Raw genomic sequence first — 19,525 nt, forward strand, 5'->3', positions numbered from 1 at the left:
AAGCCACTTATGCCCCTCATTACTGTAATAAAGCAACTATTTAGACTTATGGCATATATTAATAATGAGCTGAGATAATAAAATAGTCCAGTTACTTATGGCTCAATCAAATTCTAGAATTTCATCATTATGAAAAGGGGAAAAATATTGTTCCGCCATGTAATGCGGTACATTATCAGGTTTTGGTTGCCTAGCAACAGTTCAGATCAGTCTCAAGTGTGAGGTTAAATAAGCACCATTGCACAAGAGTTGCCACAAGTTGTCACACATGCTCTTGTTACTGGTGTGCACAGTGTTAGTATTGCACAGTTAATGTCTTATACGAATTTTATACCACAATTTTTTTTGGTGACATTTCAAACATTAACCACATCCTTAGAACCTTCAAGATGCATGCAGATATGGTCACTCTCAGCATTCCTATAAGCCGGTCCAAATGCCAGGCCGCCAGTTAGGCCTCGTTCACACAGACGTCCGTCTCAGACGTTTCTTCTGCTAAAACGTGGTGAATGTTTTAGGCTCTTTTGAGCAAATCAAAGAATCCACACATGCGTTCAACACCATCGTTTGGTCGACGGCACCTTCTGATAGTGTCAAATAAACTTACATTTACAGCATTTATCAGACGCCCTTATCCAGAGCGACTTACAATCAGTAGTTACAGGGACAGTCCTCACCTGGGTTAAGTGTCTTGCTCAGGGACACGATGGTAGTAAGCGGGATTTGAACCTGGGACTTCTGGTTCACAGGCGAGTGTGTTACCCGCTAGGCTACTACCACCCATAAACTCTGCATGCAACGTTTTCTTTGCACCAATTTCAACTGAAATCCTGATGAACGTTAAACAGAGTCAAGCAAACACCAGTGAAAAGCCAATCGAATGCAGCTACAAAACACAGCAAAAAATTGGTGTGGACAAGGCCTACTGTTATATGACAATGAGGCATTTCCCCACGTGCCATGTCCCCCTGTCCTGTAAGCAGAACTTTTATTTTGATAAATTCGCTATAGCTCCGTTACTCACCCAGCACACAGATTTAGCTGGGCTGCCGATGAGTAATTATAACAGCTCCTGGAATTATGGGCCATAAAATCTCTCTTCTGATCGGCGCTGTAGTTAAAAACCTAACGAATGGATGTACACGTCATTCCCTGCGTCCATCACCATCACAGGAGAGGTTGTTTTTTTTTTTTTTTTTTCCCCCTTCAGTTCATGCGCCGGTAAAATGCTTTGTGAGTGATGCTGCTCAGCTGCTGCAGTTTTATTAATATTCTGCAGTGACTTTTACTGTATTTTTTTCCCTTTATGTTTGTAGTCAGCATTATGTATTTTATTCCTGTTGCTTTTGTACTTGCAGGTTTATAATGGCTGAACTAATTCAGACAGAAAAGGCCTATGTTCGGGACTTGAGGGAGTGCATGGACGTAAGTTTTTATTTTATTTGATCAAAATAAAAGGTTGTATTACTTTATTTTCTGTTAAGTACACGTAATTAAATGAAAATTATTTGAGGAGCTCCAGATGTGAACCATCCTCCTGTTTTCTAAAACAGACATACTTGTGGGAGATGACCAGCGGCGTGGAGGAGATTCCACCAGGGATTGTCAACAAAGAGCACATAATCTTTGGCAACATGCAGGACCTTTATGAGTTCCACCACAAGTTAGTGTTTGTTTTGCTCTCAATGGGGGGAGTTGAGAATTAATCTGATCTTAAGTGGCTGTAGTTGTTACTACATACTTTAAGGGCCGTGTTATGTATGTATTTCATAGTTTCACCCCAAAAATCATGTATCTGGCAGCAGAGTTTGCACTTAGCGACTGTGATGAATTGACCAGAGTTAATTGACCATAGCCCAGAATCAGGAAGTAGGGTGCGTGAGAGCTTTTGATCTTCGCCAAGAGCTCCTCCCTTTTTAATCAAAGTTTCTAAAACATCATTAGAGACTGTGACATCTGCGCACCAAAAAAGAAGCTAGTTAGTAGATAGTTAGATACAGATGACTAGCAAGTGGTCTTTTTATTTATATAAGATTACTCACTCGACCTGAACATGTCCCATTTGTCTGTAATAATACTTTAGGTTCTGTATTTTTATTTTTTAAAATTGTATTAATAGAGCTAAACAATATGTTGGTAATATGTTTGTATGATCTTCATTGTGATATGAAATCAACTTTTACACTGTTCCCATAAACCATTAGTCAGGGGTTAAATATGGATCACTTGCTTAATGATCCATAATGTTATGAAATGTTGTTATCATGAGTGTATCTCTCCACCTAAATGCTCTATTTCCCCTTTCACAGTATTTTCCTCAAAGAGCTGGAAAAGTATGAGCAGCTTCCAGAAGATGTGGGCCACTGCTTTGTGACCTGGGTAAGTGTGCTATATATGTGGGCGCGGGACTTTCCTCCCCCTGATGTGTTTGTGAGGGTTCAGAGTTAAATGTCTTTTGAAAGTACCTTTTTGTGACCTTGTGTGGGAGGTGACTGCTGTTAACTGCTGTGGAGGAGTTTTTATTAAAAAAAAAAAAACTTAATCTGTGCATTTTCTGTCTCTCCCAGGCGGACAAGTTCCAGATGTACGTGAACTACTGCAAGAACAAGCCAGACTCTACTCAGCTCATCCTTGAGCATGCTGGAGCTTACTTTGATGTGAGAGCTTCTGCTTTCTCAAGCTACTAAGAGCTTGAAAAGTCAAGTCACAAGTCATAGTTTTTTTTTTTTCGTCTTTTTCTACACTTTGGTAGACAGTTAGACTCTATCTAGCTGCTGTGTTTCTGTGTCACAGGAAATCCAACAGAGGCACAGATTGGCCAACTCTATCTCCTCATACCTGATAAAACCGGTGCAGAGAATAACAAAGTACCAGCTGCTCCTCAAGGTACTGTACCATACACAGAAGATGGTGGTGATTATGATGATGCTAAAGATTTTATCGTGTTTGTGGTTGTATGTGTAGGAGCTACTTACATGTTGCGAGGAGGGTAAAGGAGAGATTAAAGATGGTCTAGAAGTTATGCTCAGTGTTCCCAAGAGAGCCAATGATGCCATGCACCTCAGTATGCTGGAAGGTGAGTAACACACACACACACACACACACACACACACACACACAACTTTATTGCCAATTTAATGCATGTTCACTCACACACGGCATCATCCACAGGGTTCGATGAGAACATAGAGTCCCAGGGTGAGCTGATCTTGCAGGAGTCCTTCCAGGTGTGGGACCCCAAGACCCTGATCCGTAAGGGCCGCGAGCGCCACCTCTTCCTGTTTGAGATGTCACTCGTCTTCAGCAAGGAGGTCAAAGACTCCAACGGCAGGAGCAAGTACATCTACAAGAGCAAACTCTTTGTAAGGCCTCTTCCCGCTCACATAATAATTTATTTCGACTGGCTCATGTTCTCATTCGCTGTAACCAACGTGACATTTTCTTCTCAGACCTCGGAACTGGGGGTAACCGAACATGTGGAGGGGGACCCCTGTAAATTTGCCCTGTGGGTGGGACGAACTCCCACTTCTGACAACAAGATTGTGTTGAAGGTAAGTGGGGCATCTTGTCTCCTAAATTCAATCTCTCTCTCTCCCCATCATTGTCTCTCTTCCTCTTTCTTTTCTTTCTGTTTCCTCCCTTGATCTCCTTCTTTCATGCTCGCTCTTTATCTCCAATCTTTCACACTCTTTGTGGCATGGCAGTATGGTGGTGCATCATGGATCTCCAGCTTTTCTGGTGGGACGTTCTTCTCTGTCTATCTAGCTGTCTGTCTCTCTCTTGCTCTCCCTGCTCTGGGAAGACAGACCCCTTGTTAAGAAGCTCTGTGGAACTCTTTCTGAACCTTCATTTTCTGCTGCATACGTAAATGTCTGTATCTCTGAATATGAACTAATCCGGATGCCTTAACACGCTTGCTAACCGCCAGCACATGCCAAGCTTTGCTCCAAACCTCCTTCAGGAAGCTGGACCCTTACAGTGGACCTTCAGATTTCTTCTAATATGGCCATTCATGGTCTGAGGAGAGTAAAAATGTCTGTCTGATAAATTATAATGATAAAATGAATACTGTGTATGTAAAGGAAACAACATAATTGCTAATCATATCATGGCCATGAACCATATTATAGTGATATAGCATCATTTGCTTATTTGCAGTATTCAAGTGGCTTTAAAGTAAAAATCCAAACCAACAAACAAACAAAAAAAAAAAAACTATAGCTCAGCTGACATTGCCCAATTTCTTTACTCTTTGCTTTTGAGAGAGGAAGGGGTTAAAGCTCAAAAACAAATATCTATTTATGTTTTTCATTTTCTACTAAACAGTCTAACCCGACTATAGGCTGTGGCTGTATGTGATGAGATTTTGACTCGAACTGCATGGCCCCGTCCGTATTGTTTTACTGGATTCAGTCGTGTTTTCTGTTTGTGCCATTGTACAACATTGTCCTCTCATCCTGAAATAAAATTGTTTTTGCAATAGATATTATAAATATGCAGCAAAAATAGGCCAATCCAGTTGCACTAACCACAATATTTCCCTTCTGATCATTTTGCCAGTTGTTATAGTAATGAATTCATTTGTGACTAGTGTTGTTTTTGGCCCAAAGTCACTGAGCAGAGTTTAATTATAATAATCAGCATGCACTGAATAAAAGTAAAAAAAACTGGCTCCATCAACAAACCAAAACTATAAATGTCTGTCTGTCTCTGTTAGTCCAGCCACCTGTCACATGTAATTTCCTCAGTATTTAAACTAGTAAATTTTCTATTCTATATTTTAAACAAAGCCAAGTCAGGGATGCAGACATGGAGCCACGGTGAGTATAGGCTACATCTGACCCAAACTCACTGGTTCAAATTAAACATTAAAAACAGAGGTGGAAGAAGTGCGGCTTGAAAGTAACAATCCTGCCATGTTCTTTGGTAGCTTCTTTTGGTTGTCTCAAGTTGCACTCGAGCTCCAAATGTACTGGTTTTCAACATATGCACCGTCTGAGTTGTGTATCTTCTGTAAATTCTGCTATTTCAGCGCACACTGACGTATATCATATCACACCTCCAGGTCAGGAGATAAGAAAACCAACTTGAGTTGGGTCTTTGAAGCTTTTAAAGTCACACATCTCCAATTTTGGGTCTCGATTGTATCTTGGTCCCTCATTTCTGGCGCTCAACCCTGCAGATGTGTTCTAGCTAGAACAGAAAATACTGGTGCAGATTTTTACTTTCGGCGCCTAAGCATTCCACCTCTGCATTAAAAAAAAAAAAAAAAAGGTCCGGCGGCCTAACGTATTATTATTATTTTTTTACACCTGTGCCCAACACGTACGCAGGCCTCCAGCATCGAGAACAAACAGGACTGGATCAAACACATCCGCGAAGTCATCCAGGAGCGCACCATCCACCTGAAGGGTGCGCTGAAGGAGCCCATTCACATCCCCAAAGCCTCTACTGCAAAGCACAAGGGCCGCAGGTACACACATCGCCGTGGCAACGTTACGGCCCGTCACGTTTCGTTCGTGCTCGCCGATAAGAGCGAACTTTTCTTGCGCAGAGACGGAGAAGATCTGGACAGTCAGGGTGATGGCAGCAGCCAGCCGGACACCATCTCACTGGCCTCCCGAACCTCCCAGAACACCCTGGACAGTGACAAGGTGAGCGCCAGACACCTTAGTGTCTCCAGACTCCTCTTCTGTGAAGTTTCGACCTCCTCTCACTCTGCCTCTCGCTCAGCTGTCCGGAGGCTGTGAGCTGACGGTGGTGATCCACGACTTCATGGGGAGCAACAGTAACGAACTGACCGTCCGGAGGGGCCAGACGGTGGAGGTGCTGGAGCGGCTCCACGACAAGCCCGACTGGTGCCTGGTCCGTACCACCGACCGCTCGCCCGCCCTGGAGGGCCTGGTGCCCTGTGCCATGCTCTGCATCGCTCACTCCCGCAGCAGCATGGAGATGGAGGGCATCTTCAACCACAAAGGTGGGCACGGTAGGTCTTTACCTCAGTTACCTCATGTCCCGTGTGGGACATGAGAGCGGGAGCACACAATGTTCTCATAGAAATAAATACATTTGACCTTTTAAAAAGTCTACCGACTTTTTATTTTATCTTTCTCACATTTAACGGTCTGTTGCACTACATTTTCTGCCACCAAATCATAAAGTCAAAGTGAAGCACACGGTTGACACAACGAAATGTGTCCTCTGCTTTTAACCCATCACCCTTGGTCAGCGGTGGGCACTCATAGTAGCCTGGTGGGTAACACACTCGCCTATGAACCAGAAGACCCAGGTTCAAACTCTGGATAAGTGGCGTCTGATAAATGGCGTAAAATGTACAACCACTGGCCCGACACAGCCATGGTCCGGAGATTATATCCGGGTTTGCCGTTTGTAAATAACTGCTCGACACCAGTCATTTATGCTTATATTCAAAATGTAATTTGAGATGTATAGTAAAAAGGATCTATATATAAGAGCTGCCCTCACATTGTGACAGTGAAAGGGTGGTGTCAGACCACCCTTCTGCTTCACCTGCACGTCGTGGTAGCGGGTTAGTAGGCACCAGTGTAGCCTAACGTTCCCCCCCCCCCCCCCCCCCCCCCCCCCCCCCCCCCCCCCCCCACCCCCTCAGACACTCTGTCGGTGTGCAGTAACGACTCCATCCTGCCCGGATCCTCGGCCACCCTTCAGCCGGGCCACGGCATCGGCTCCCAGAGCTCCCCGGGGCCCAAGCGCCCGGGCAACACGCTGCGCAAGTGGCTGACCAGCCCGGTGCGGCGCCTGAGCAGCGGCAAGGCCGACGGCCACGTGAAGAAGCTGGCGCACAAGCACAAGAAGAGCCGGGACGTGCGCAAGAACGCCGACGCCGGCTCCCAGAAAGACTCGGACGACAGCGCGGCCACGCCCCAGGATGAGACCGTGGAGGAGGTACGAGGTTTATCTGGGGACCAAAGTAAATGAAGTAAAATTATAGGGTCAGATACTAGGTTAAGGAATGTAATTGTGCCCTAAATCAATAAACATGTCATAAAAATGCTCCATAAATAATGAATAGCTTTGTATATGTTTTTGAAAATGGTGGTGGTGGTCTCCTTCCTCTACCTCCTGCAGAGGGTGCGTAACGAGGGCCTGAGTAGCGGCACGCTGTCCAAGTCCTCCTCGTCGGGCATGCAGAGCTGCGGAGAAGAGGAGGGCGAAGAGGGGGCCGACTCCGTGCCGCTGCCGCCGCCCATGGCCATCCAGCAACACAGCCTCCTCCAGCCGGACTCGCAGGACGACAAGGTGAGCCACGTCCTTTTCCAGGACGGGACGGCCGGGAACCAGGTGGGAAGCGGCGGGAGGGTCTGGCTCTTGCATGCTTCATGTCTGTCGAACATGACAATTATTATATCAATTACAGCAGTTTGGATATTTAATAAAACAATCATTTTAAGTCGAAAACTATAATTTTATTTCAAATAAAATCTGCATTTTGACTGTGTGACTACGTTTACAACATGCATTACATTGCATGAAGCTAAACACGGTTTATATTAATTAAGGTTTTTATTGAGAATCCACTATGTAAGTAAAGCGCAGTGTTAGCTCACTAGGGGGCAGTCATGCGCCACTTTCAGTCAATGTTGAAACAATTTCGTTAATGAAGTGATTGAATAAAAAAAAAAAAAAAAAAAAAAAAAAAAAAGTGCAATGACTGTCCCCGTAGGCTCTGCCCCACACAAATGCAATGAAATGCATCCGGTAACACAGGTCACCACCCTTCTGCACAGGTACCGGCTGTGTGACACTAATTTGATTTTTTTTCTCTTTTGTTTTGTTCTCGGCTGTATCGTTTGCCATAGCATTACGTTGATTTGTGTCCTGTCTTTGTTTTATCTCAGTTCCCATACCTCTCCATTTAACTCCTTCCCCGATTGGTCTCCTTCCCGCCATCACAGCTCTTTTTTTGCCATAGTTTAGCTTTCCTTCCCCCCCCCCCCCCCTTTCTTTTCTTTCGACCTCAGTTCTTCATTTTGTTCCATTCTGAGGATAAATTATGACGCTAGGACTTATTCACTTATTTTGCAAGGTGCTTACATCTTAAGTTTACTTTTATGGCAGCATTAGCGTTAGACTGTACTTTTCTTATGGTTTCCTTCTCCTGAATCCGCTTCATTTCAGTCTCAGTGGTAGACCCCGCCCCTCTCATGGTTGACCAAATCACGTAGCTCCCAACTCATGAAGGAAAAAAAAAAACAAAAAAAAAAAACGTTTTATTCCTTTTCATTGCTTTTGTTTATTTAACCACCACACCATCCGAGCTCGCTCTCTAACCCACCGGATTTTGGTCAGACGTGGTGCCTCAGCTCCGCCTCCTTATCTTGTGTAAAACGCATCATCGGAGTGCCTGCCAGGGGCGTTGTGTTTGGGGGGGGGCGTTGCGTTCGCGCGTGTCTCCGTGTCTCGCCGCCGTACGCTTGGACTGAGGAGGAGGAGGAGGAGGGTCATGTGCCAATAACTCTGAATCTCAGAGACCACGCCCCACCCCAACTCCAACCCTCTAATGCGTCCTCTCCGACCCCCACCCACCCCCACCCCAACACACATCCCACGCCCATCCCCTCCCCCACCCTGCCCCCCCCTCTGTGCTTTGCCCTCCATTTTACCCTCACGGGTGTCTAATTGGCATCTAAAAGCTAACGAGACCAGAGGCCACTGCCAGACGTAAATTGGAAAGTCTGGAAGGCACAGCAAGGGTGAGATTTTCTGCCAGATTTTATTCTTTCTGATGAAGCCACTGTAATTTGAGTTTCATTAACGCAACAATTTATTAACCTTTTAAATTCAGCTTCTGTTCAAATCTGCACATTAAGTAGATCCAGGGCTAGGCAGCGCTAAATAGACCATGTTTTCATATTTCTGCTTAACTGAGCAAGGAGCCATTAACAGGTAACATTAATGATGTTGGGTGTTAAAACACTAGAATAAGGAATATAGAACTTGTAGAAATGTGTGCTTGCTGTTGTTTAGACCTGTGGTGGCGTTTTTGCTCCCAGAGCATCTGAACGTCTGCCACCCTGCACCTCTCCTCTCTTACTTTCAGACATCGTCCCGCCTGTCGGTGCGTCCCTCCAGTTCCGAGACGCCCAGTGCTGCGGAGCTGGTCAGCGCCATCGAGGAGCTGGTCAAAAGCAAAATGGTAAGAGCCAATTGGAATGACTCTCCCCTAAACACACACACACACACATATTTTCAGCAGTGTTCGGATTGTTCATAACACTGCACTGCATTCACTATGCTAATAGTAATATAAAATAGATTTTACATTTGTGGCATTTATCGGATGCCTTTATCCAGAGAGATTAACAATCAGTAGTGACTGGGACAGTCCCCCTGGGTTAAGTGTCTTGCTCAGGGGACACGATGGTAGTAAGTGGGCTTTGTGGTTTTCTGCTTTGTAAGGTAATAGTAGCTTAGTGAGTAACACCCTCCTATATGAACCAGATCACAGATGATATTTCGTTCCTCTTTTGATTCACAAAGTTAATCCATTAGTCCAAACACAGGGATTTTAATCAGATTAACTTCTTATTAACTTCACTCAACTCTACTGTTGGAATCCCGTTAATAAGAGAACTGATTTTGTGTTGCCGTGGCAAATTTGGGAAGCAGAGCAGGACAGCGGAAGTAAATAGTTTGATTGGCGATTGTCTTTGTTTGTCTCAGGCCCTGGAGGACCGGCCCAGCTCTCTGTCTGTGGAACAGGGGGACAGCAGCAGCCCCTCCTTCAACCCCTCCGACAATTCCCTCCTGTCGTCTTCCTCTCCCATGGACGAGATGGAGGAGCGCAAGACGGGCTTCCTCAAGAGACGCCAGTGTGTTTACATCCTGTCTTTTCAGTATCTTGACATATTGTCTACATTTGACATTATGAACATGTTTGTCAGGTTTTCCTGTTTTTTTTCTGTAAACCCACTTTGGAAACTTTTCTCTTTATTGCTGCAGTTCTTTTTCTCACTGCCAGTACAGCCTTTTCCTTTCAACGTTCTGTCCGGTGAGGCTTTACCGAATCTCTACGTTACTTTGCTGAAAGCTCTCTTATCTCCTGTAGCTACATCCTGCTGGAATTGGTGGAGACCGAGAGGGATTATGTGAGAGACCTGGGTTTGGTTGTGGAGGTGAGTTTGGTTTCAGCGGTTTTGATTTTTGCGCAGTTCACGGTGTGTGGAAACACTAACCGTGTATTGTGTTCTTTGTTAAAGGGCTACATGGGCAGGATGAAGGGAGGAAGGAGTTCCCGATGACATGAAGGGAAAAGACAAGATCGTGTTCGGCAACATCCACCAGATTTACGACTGGCACAGAGAGTACGTTGCCAGCCAGAGTCGGGCGCTTCCGCACGATACGGGGCCGAAGTGCTCTTCTCTGACACGTCTCTTTGTGTTATATCGCCAGCTTCTTCCTGGCAGAGCTGGAGAAGTGCCTTGAAGACCCTGACCGGCTCGGGCCCCTGTTCGTGAAACACGTGAGTGGTCTGGCCATACGTAACTCGACACCGTTGTCCTGTGACGGTGCAGGCCCAGTCGGCCAAGCGCATCACGTGCGCCGCGGAACAATTCGCTGCTGCGTGCGGGTTAATCTGAGGCGTCCGTTCTCCCCACTTCAGGAGCGGAGGCTGCACATGTACATCGTCTACTGCCAAAACAAGCCCAAATCAGAACACATCGTGTCCGAGTACATAGACACCTACTTTGAGGTGAGCTCAACGCGACACCCGGTCCACTGTGCCGGTTCCAGATGGTCCCGTTGTCCCAGTCTTTTACCAGTGGCATCCTCTCACCTTTTTGTCCAGGACATGAAACAGCGCCTGGGCCACAGGTTACAGATCACAGACCTGCTAATCAAACCTGTGCAGAGGATCATGAAGTACCAGCTTCTGTTGAAGGTCCGCCATTTCCCATAATCCAATATTTTTAAAACAAAACCATTTACATAATTCCTAGCATGCATTGATATTTCTGTCATTTTCTTATTTTCTAGGACTTTCTCAAATATTCGAAGAAAGCGGGAACAGACTCTATGGAGTTGGAGGTTGGGTGTTTTGATTATTATGATTATTTTACGTCTTTACAAGATTTGTTCTTTATAGTGAATCATGATGTGGATGTTCCTGTGTTACAGAAAGCAGTGGAGGTCATGTGCATTGTACCAAAAAGATGCAACGATATGATGAATGTTGGTCGACTCCAAGGATTCGACGTGAGCGTTTTACCAAATAAAGCCACTGGTCATTCGTGCAGAAAGAATTTTTTTATTCAGAAAATTCCCGTCTCTCCCCCTGTTCAGGGGAAGATTGTAGCTCAGGGGCGCCTCCTCCTGCAGGACACGTTCATGGTGTCCGATCCAGATGGTGGACTCCTGTCCCGGATGAAGGAGAGGAGAGTCTTTCTATTTGAGCAGATTGTCATCTTCAGCGAGCCGTTGGACAAGAAGAGAGGTTTCTCTATGCCAGGTTTCCTCTATAAGAACAGCATTAAGGTACTAAAAACGGCATTAAGATAATAAAACCACATCATATAGATGGCTAATATAACACCTGTGTATTTCTAGTAGCCTATTGGGTAACACACTCGCCTATGAACCAGAAGACCCGGGTTCGAATCCCACTTACTACCATTGTGTCCCTGAGCAAGACACTTAACCCTAAATTGCTCCAGGGAGACTGTCCCTGTAACCACTGATTGTAAGTCGCTCTGGATAAAGCGTCTGATAAATGCTGTAAATGTAATGTAATTCTAGGTGAGCTGTCTTGGGCTGGAGGACAGCATGGACGGAGACCCCTGTAAGTTCACCCTGACCTCCCGGACTGCTAATGGCAGCACAGAGTCCTTCACCCTGCACTCGTCCCACGCAGGGGTGCGGCAGGTCTGGACCCTTCAAATTGGTCAGATCTTGGAGAGCCAGCGCAACTTTCTCAACGGTACCAGCTGCACCAGGCCACCCCCTGACCTCACAAATTCTTTCGCTCGTGAAATGTTAAGGACAAGAATACAGAAATTTTGCGTTAAAAATATTGTAATAATGATACAATAATACAAAACTATCTAAACAAGTTTATAGCCACAGTTAAATTCTGTAATAATAATGATTTATCTTGTCAACCAAATGTAATATTATTGGCCTAAAATGTTTTTTTTCTTTTCATCGGAAAGAGATTTGTTATCTATACAAAAATGCAGTAATTGTAGATGTTGCCAAATAAAATGTTTTGTTAGTGTTTTAATTAAACAGGACGACATATTTAATGTGATGTGTAACTATTTTCTGAATGTTATTTCCTGCAAATCTTGCACGCCTATTGCACCTTTGTTTTATTATTTTTTTTCTTCTCAGATCTTTAACTACTTTCTCTGTTCTATCTGCAGAAATTATATTTCAATATTGAGACCGATGCCTCTGCCACTTTCTTAGTGGTCTTTACTTCTTTCTTTCTTTTCTTTTGTTCCTCTTAATTTCCTTCCATCTATCTCCTTTGTTTCGTTCTCTTTCTCTCTCTTTCTTTCTCATTCTCTATGTCTCACTGCAGCACTTACCTCTCCCATAGAGTACCAACGGAACCACGTTGGAGGGGGAGCGAGTGGCCCTGGTGGCTCTAGCAGCAGTCAGGCTGGGGGCGGGTCAGGCATGGCCCCCGTTGGTTGTGTTGGAGGAGGAGGGGTTGTCCCGGCTGGGTCGGGCTCCCGCTCTCGTCCCTCGCGCATCCCGCAGCCGTCTCGCCTCCCCCAGCCCCTCCGCCACCATTCTCCCGCTCTGGGGGCCAATGACCCCGAGGGGCCCGACAAGATATCAGGTACGTCCTGCCACCACCCCCCAGCTTCCTCTGCCAGTGTGGCTGAGCCAGAGCCAGTCAAGGAGCCGGTTAAGATGAGGCTGCCGGAGAGCCCTCACTCAAAGAGGCCTGTACCGGCCGAGGTTATCACTCGTCCCGCCGTGGTTCTGCTCAAGCATCGTCCAGGAACCATCTCCCCCATGACAACCCCTCTGGCCACGCCTGCGTTCGGTAAGGACGGCCTCCCTCCGTGCAGCCCCATCCAGAAGGTCGCTTCCACACCGGGCCCCGGAGGCCCGTCCGCCGCCACTCCGTCCTCTTTCTGGGGCTCCGTCCCGGCCTCGCCCGCCAGCCGGCCCGGGTCTTTCACGTTCTCAGGGGAGGCCGGCGAAACCGTGGCCCGGCAGAACCAGGGCCACCGGCACTCCACGCACAGCAAGGAGGCCGACCGCATGAGCACCTGCTCCTCAGCCAGCGAGCAGTCCGTTCACTCCATCCAGAGCAACGGGGTAAGAGCTCCAGCTCCAGACTCCCAGCTCGTTCCACCGCTACCCGCTCCAACCACCGGGGGGACGTCTGTTCTCACCCCGACACCTCCGGCGCCTCTGCTGGCGTGTTGACTAACACCAAAGAATTCGGCTTTTCTTCCGACTGTGTTCTCTGCCACTAATATCCCTCTGCTTCTTCCTCCTGGACTTCCAACCATGGCTACTAACATCTACATGCTCTTATCTTCTAACTTCACGGCAAAGCTGTGTGACCTTGGACATTTTGCTCGACCTTTGCTCGACCCAGCTGCCGCCTCCTCTTCTTACAGATTAACTCCGAAACTCTTTCATTTCCGGATCTCCACTCGCTTGCACAGACTAACCATAGCCGGGGAGGAGATTCCCCTTTCTCGCTCTGTTCTGCCCGGATCTGGTTCTGCTCCTTCCTTCCTTCCTTCCTTCCGTCTGCTACGAAGGATGACCGGCGCTCTAATCGCACTCGCCCTCCCGTGTGGCGTTTTTAACAGCCAATCACAGTAGCAGGTTGGCGGCGCGTTTTCAGGTTTAACTAACTTGCCGTTCGAACAGTTGACTTAACTAATTGTGCACGTGTTCAAAAGTTAAGAGGACCTTCAGTTGTGTTGTGTTGCTATGTCTGGACAGGTGAACAGGGCGTGTCTGACTGTGAACGCGTGTCCCCGCAGAGTGAAAGCAGCAGCAGCAGCAGCAACATCTCCACCATGCTAGTGACGCAGGACTACGTGGCTCTGAAAGAGGATGAGATCAACGTGTGCCAGGGCGAGGTGGTTCAGATCCTTGCCAGCAACCAGCAAAACATGTTCCTGGTGTTCCGCGCCGCCACCGACCAGAGCCCCGCCGCCGAGGGCTGGATCCCCGGATACGTTCTGGGCCACACCTCCACCATCACCCCCGACAACCCCGAGGCAACCATCAAGTAACGGCGCGCTTATTTCTCATCTATTATGTTTGTACTGGGGCTTCGTGCATCAAAAGGCAAAATAATTTTGATATTTATGTTCCAATTAATGCTTTCTGAAGATTTCAGCAATTTTTGTACGATTAAGAATTTCGCTGCTCAACTTTGATATGACTGGTATGTAGACTAGAGGTGTGAACCAGTCAACGTTGTCATGATTCGATTCAATTACATTGACCATGTCAGCAATTTGATTCGATAACTTGATACATCACATGCTCTGTGCTCGTAGCAAGTACCTTGTTCCTTTTGGCTCTGGCAGGAAGTCATCCTCATGGCACACATCCCTCCGAATCCGGAAGAAGTCTGAGAAGAGAGAGAAGGATGGGAAGAAGGAGAGCAAGCTGGAAAACGGTTACAGGAAGTCCAGAGAGGGATTAGCCAATAAGGTTTCTGTGAAGGTAGGTCCAAACTCTGTGGTGCAGAGCTTTTTATACACTGCTTAAAAAATAAAAGGAACACAACAATAAGACAAACTAGATCCGAATGAACAAAATATTTTTCTGAAATACTTTCTTCCTTACGTAATTGTGTACGTACGTGCTGAGAACAACTTTGATATAATGTCCTTAAAACAAGTCAAAATGAGACTGAGTAGTGTGTGTGTGGCCTCCACGCTCCTGTATGACCTCCCTACAACGCCTGGACATGCTCCTGATGAGGTGGCGGATGGTCTCCTGAGGGATCTCCTCCCAGACCTGGACTAAAGAATCCTCCAATCCTGGACAGTCTGTGGATGGAGCGAGACATGATGTCCCAGATTTGCTTAGCTGGATTTAGGTCTGGAGAACGGGCGGATCTCACAAGGGGTCTGAGGATCTCATCTCGGTACCTTATGGCTGTCAGGCTACCTCTGGTGAGCACATGGAGGTGCTGTGTGGCCCCCCAAAGAAATGCCACCCCACACCATTACTGTCCCACTGCCAAACCCGTCATGCTGGAGGATGTTGCAGGCAGAAGAATGTTCTCCACGGCGTCTTCAGACTCTGTAACGTGCTCAGTGTGAATCTGTGAAGATTCACCTATCTCGGTGTTCTCTGGCAAATGCCACCACCTGTGGACGTCGGGCCATCATACCACCATCATGGAGTCTCTTTCTGACCGTTTGAGACTGGAGGTCTGGCTCTGGCAGTGCTCCTCCTGATCCTCCTGTACAAAGGTGGAGGTAGAGGTCCTGCTGCTGGGTTGTTGCCCTCCTACATTGTCCACCACGTCTCCTGATTTACCGGCCTGTCTCCTGGTAGCGCCTCCATGCTCTGGAAACCACGCTGACAGACACGGCAAACCTTCTTGTTGTTTATTCCATTTGCACAACAGCATGTCAATCAGTGTTGCTTCCTAAGGGGACAGTTTGATTTCACAGAAGTGTGATTATTTTGTGTTGAGCCGTGTACTTTGACATGGTAGTAATATTCGCTCTTTTTCTACTTTCACAGCTTCTAAATCCAAACTACATTTATGATGGTAAGTGTTTTTGCATTTGTGGTGTACATAATCTGTTTTCATAGGGTGGTAGTAGCCTAGTGGTTAACACACTCGCCTATGAACCAGAAGACCCAGGTTCAAATCCCACTTACTACCATCGTGTCCCTGAGCAAGACACTTAACCCTGAGTTGCTCCAGGGGGACTTTCCCTGTAAATACTGATTGTAAGTCGCTCTGGATAAGGGCGTCTGATAAATGCTGTAAAATGTAAATGTAGGTGCAGATTTAAATCGTCCTCTTTTTTTTTTTTTTTTTTTTTTTTTTTTTTTTTTAATTCCCAGTCCCCCCCGAGTTCCTCATCCCCCTGAGTGATGTCACGTGCGACAAGGGCGAGTGTGTGACACTCAGGTGTAAAGTGTGTGGCCGGCCCCGAGCCACCGTCACCTGGAAGGGGCCGGACCAGAACGCGCTGAACACCGACGGCCACTACAGCACGTCTTACAGGTGACGCCGCTGTGGACAAGATTCCACGCTGTTAAGTGGACCAGTTCGAGTTTACAAAGCTACTCATGAAATTCTTTCTGCTTTGCAGTGACACTGGCGAGGCCACGCTGCGCATCATTGGTGTCGCCGCAGATGACGATGGCCTCTACACCTGTGTTGCCACTAACGACTTGGGGAGTGTGACATCAGCCGCCAGTCTCAGAGTGTTAGGTGAGTGTTGAGCATGCACCAGTTATTCCTCTATCGGGGTTAATTAAACCCACAAAATGCCCTGTTTTGGCCCTGGGTGGAAAGAACATGCAAGAGACACATTTATGGATTTTACGTTTTAATATCACAGTTGTTGGAGATTGAGTTGAAAGCCGATGTCCTAGAGTTGCACGTATTAGTGGGCTAAATATTAATATAACATTCACACCCAAGACCCTGTGGAGAAATTGTGAACATTATCATTATATCACATCTATTATCTGTAGTACAGTTGACAAGCTTATATAAATAATAGACACCCTTATCCAGAGTGACTTACAATTAGTAGTGACAGGGACCGTCTCCATGGCGACACTCAGGGATAAGAGTCTTGCACAGGGACACAACGGCAGTAAGTGGGGTTTGAACCTGGGACTTAATGGGCGATTCTGTAGTCCACCGGACTACAACCATGAATAAGGAATAATGAACGGCCTCTGTTAACCCCTCTGTGCTCCCCTCACAGGCACATCCAGTGATGGACTCAGAGTCCTGTGGAAGGACAACTTTGAGTTCACCTTCACAGAGGTGGCAGAGTTGGGCAGGTATGATCTCCTGAATTTCACAGTGACTGTAGAGGTAAAGGCAAACCGTCGCCGTCGTCATAGTCACGAATTGATCTGCAGGGGGCGCTTCTCTGTGGTGAAACGCTGTGACCAGAGGGGCAGTAAGCGGACTGTTGCGGTCAAGCTAGTCAATAAGAAGCTGATGAAGCGAGACCAGGTCACTCAGGAGCTGAGCGTTTTGCAGAGGCTGCAGCACCCTCACCTCATCTGCCTTCTGGACACGTACGAGACCTCCGGCAGCTACGCACTGGTCCTGGAGATGTGAGTCCTTCAAATTAATAATTCATCCAAAATTGATTATTATTGATTATCAGGCTTTCCACCCAAAAGTACATTTTTGAAGTAAACCACCACAGACTTGTGGGTACTAAGGTAGGAAATATATGTTTTCCTCACGCAGGGCCGATCAGGGCCGTCTCCTGGACTACATTGTGAGCTGGGGGAACCTCACTGAGGAGAAAGTGGCTTTCTACCTCCGGGACATTCTAGAAGCTTTACATTACCTTCACAATTGCAGAATAGCCCATCTGGATTTAAAGGTGAGGACACGGGAAATCAAATCCTCCACCTGCCCCGTACCTGCATTTATTAGGGAATATGCACCCTATAAAGACCTTAATAATACGTCAAAACGGTCCTGGTGCTTCTTTTGTGTTGCATTATCGATACGGTGGCACCTAGCTTACGATGCATCAATAAATTCAGATAAGTGTCTATATTTTAAAGTTGGTTCTGTAACTTTTGATATGACACTTTCTCTCTTTCTCTTTCTGTCTCTCTCACACACACACACACACACACACACACACACACAAAACTAGCCTGAAAACCTGCTTGTTGACCAAGGATCTTCCCAGCCCACTGTCAAGCTGACAGACTTTGGGGACGCGGTGCAGCTGAACTCGGCCCATTACGTCCACCCGTTGCTGGGCAGCCCGGAGTTCGCGGCTCCCGAGCTGGTCCTGGGCGAGCCCGTGATGCTGGCCTCGGACCTGTGGAGCCTGGGCGTGGTCACCTATGTGGTGCTGAGCGGCGCCTCGCCCTTCCTGGACGAGAGCGTGGAGGAGACGTGCCTCAACATCTGCCGACTGGACTTCAGCTTCCCCGAGGACTACTTCCAGGGCGTGAGCCGGGCGGCGCGGGACTTTGTGTGCCTGCTGCTGCAGGCCGACCCCACCAAACGACCCCTCGCCGCCGCCTGCCTCCAGGAGCCCTGGCTGCAGCCCGGGGGAGGCCTCCACTCGGCAGAGTGCATCGACACTTCCAGACTCATCTCATTCATCGACCGACGCAAGCATCAGAATGACCTTCGACCTCTCGGCGGCATCAGGGGCTTCCTGCACAGCAGACTCCAGCCTAGGATCTAATCGTTTTTTTGGGTTTTTTTTTTTAAACTATGTTAAGAAAAATCCCTGGATGGAGGAAAATTTCGTTTGGAAAAAGTCCTGGTTTGGGGAGGAGGGGGGGGGTTACAGAACACAACGGCAAAGAAAAATACGATGATCTCATCCTCTTTCAGCTGCCAATCAAGATTCAGAGGAAGCCTGCGTTCCTCAGCCAATCACAATCGGCGGTGAGCTGCCAACACAGCCAATCAGAGCCTCAGAGAACACATGATTTGTCCTGTTCCAGTCCTATGCTGCCGGCTGGTTTTTTTGGAGAAAAAAAAAAAAAAGAGAGAGAGGAGAAAAACATTTGTTTGTAAACAGAGGAAAACGGTGAGTTTTCACCGATTTGATGAATCGATCAATGGAGCCACATTGACGAAAGTGACTTTTTTTTTTTTTTTTTTTTTTTTTGACATTGTTGAAAGTGGCCAGAAACCCGTTACCTGCACAGCACAGTGGTGGAGCTTTCCGGTGGAGATGCGAGCGAAACCAGTGTGGAAAAAGCAGCCCTTTTATTTATTGTTTTGTTTTGTTTTGTTTTAATTCAAATTCAAAATGTTACTTTTGCCTGAGCCACAGAGAGCAAACGGTTTCACGCTTTTACAGTATTCGGTTCGGAACGGACGGCCAAGCAACTTTCGTAAGACGGCGCAAGAGTTTAAAAGATCAAATGACGTAAAGATCACTTTTCAAAACTCGGAACAAAAATGTGTTTGAATTTTGTCGAATTTTCAGACATGGACGCAAAACCAACGAAATGTCCAGAGGTGAAGTGAGATTTCCGTAGATGTTTTTAAGTTTTTTTAATTTTTTTTTTTTTATTTGATAGCCTCGCTTAATCAGTTCCTGAATCTTACGAAAACGTGATTTTGCCACATTTAACAAATTTTAAACTGCTGCACATCCAAGAAATCTTTTGGTTTTGTTTTCATTTTAATATTATTATTAATTTTTTTTTGGCTTTGACTAGAACCATTTGTGTTTTTACGTGTTTTACGATTCGTGTTTTACGCAGATTTAAGATGTATAAGCCTTACTTTGTACATAGACTGTGTCTGGCCTGTGTCCTTTTCATTTGGGAATGGAGTCCTGCCACAAAG

The 19,525-nt window shown here is 46.6% G+C and overlaps 1 protein-coding gene across 1 annotated transcript in view; it reads left to right on the plus strand.

Annotated features, from left to right (window-relative positions):
* trioa (trio Rho guanine nucleotide exchange factor a) overlaps positions 1-18,780 on the plus strand; it is a 76,963-nt gene extending 58,183 nt beyond the window's left edge. The window contains 35 exon segments of the mRNA XM_028963149.1: positions 1,359-1,425; positions 1,554-1,663; positions 2,310-2,379; positions 2,568-2,657; positions 2,794-2,886; positions 2,965-3,076; positions 3,172-3,362; positions 3,450-3,551; positions 5,334-5,473; positions 5,555-5,654; positions 5,734-5,986; positions 6,632-6,927; positions 7,111-7,281; positions 9,083-9,178; positions 9,706-9,854; positions 10,091-10,157; positions 10,242-10,262; positions 10,264-10,346; positions 10,435-10,504; positions 10,646-10,735; positions 10,832-10,924; positions 11,020-11,070; positions 11,161-11,238; positions 11,326-11,517; positions 11,779-11,959; positions 12,566-13,317; positions 14,001-14,251; positions 14,556-14,694; positions 15,730-15,757; positions 16,060-16,222; positions 16,311-16,432; positions 16,938-17,016; positions 17,098-17,298; positions 17,438-17,576; positions 17,859-18,780. Coding sequence (XP_028818982.1) covers positions 1,359-1,425; positions 1,554-1,663; positions 2,310-2,379; positions 2,568-2,657; positions 2,794-2,886; positions 2,965-3,076; positions 3,172-3,362; positions 3,450-3,551; positions 5,334-5,473; positions 5,555-5,654; positions 5,734-5,986; positions 6,632-6,927; positions 7,111-7,281; positions 9,083-9,178; positions 9,706-9,854; positions 10,091-10,157; positions 10,242-10,262; positions 10,264-10,346; positions 10,435-10,504; positions 10,646-10,735; positions 10,832-10,924; positions 11,020-11,070; positions 11,161-11,238; positions 11,326-11,517; positions 11,779-11,959; positions 12,566-13,317; positions 14,001-14,251; positions 14,556-14,694; positions 15,730-15,757; positions 16,060-16,222; positions 16,311-16,432; positions 16,938-17,016; positions 17,098-17,298; positions 17,438-17,576; positions 17,859-18,404 — 5,386 coding nt within the window. The 3' untranslated portion in view covers positions 18,405-18,780.
* The last annotated feature ends 745 nt before the right edge of the window (positions 18,781-19,525 follow it).

Source organism: Denticeps clupeoides, chromosome 20, assembly GCF_900700375.1.
Source record: "Denticeps clupeoides chromosome 20, fDenClu1.1, whole genome shotgun sequence".
Classification (NCBI taxonomy): Eukaryota; Metazoa; Chordata; class Actinopteri; order Clupeiformes; family Denticipitidae; genus Denticeps; species Denticeps clupeoides.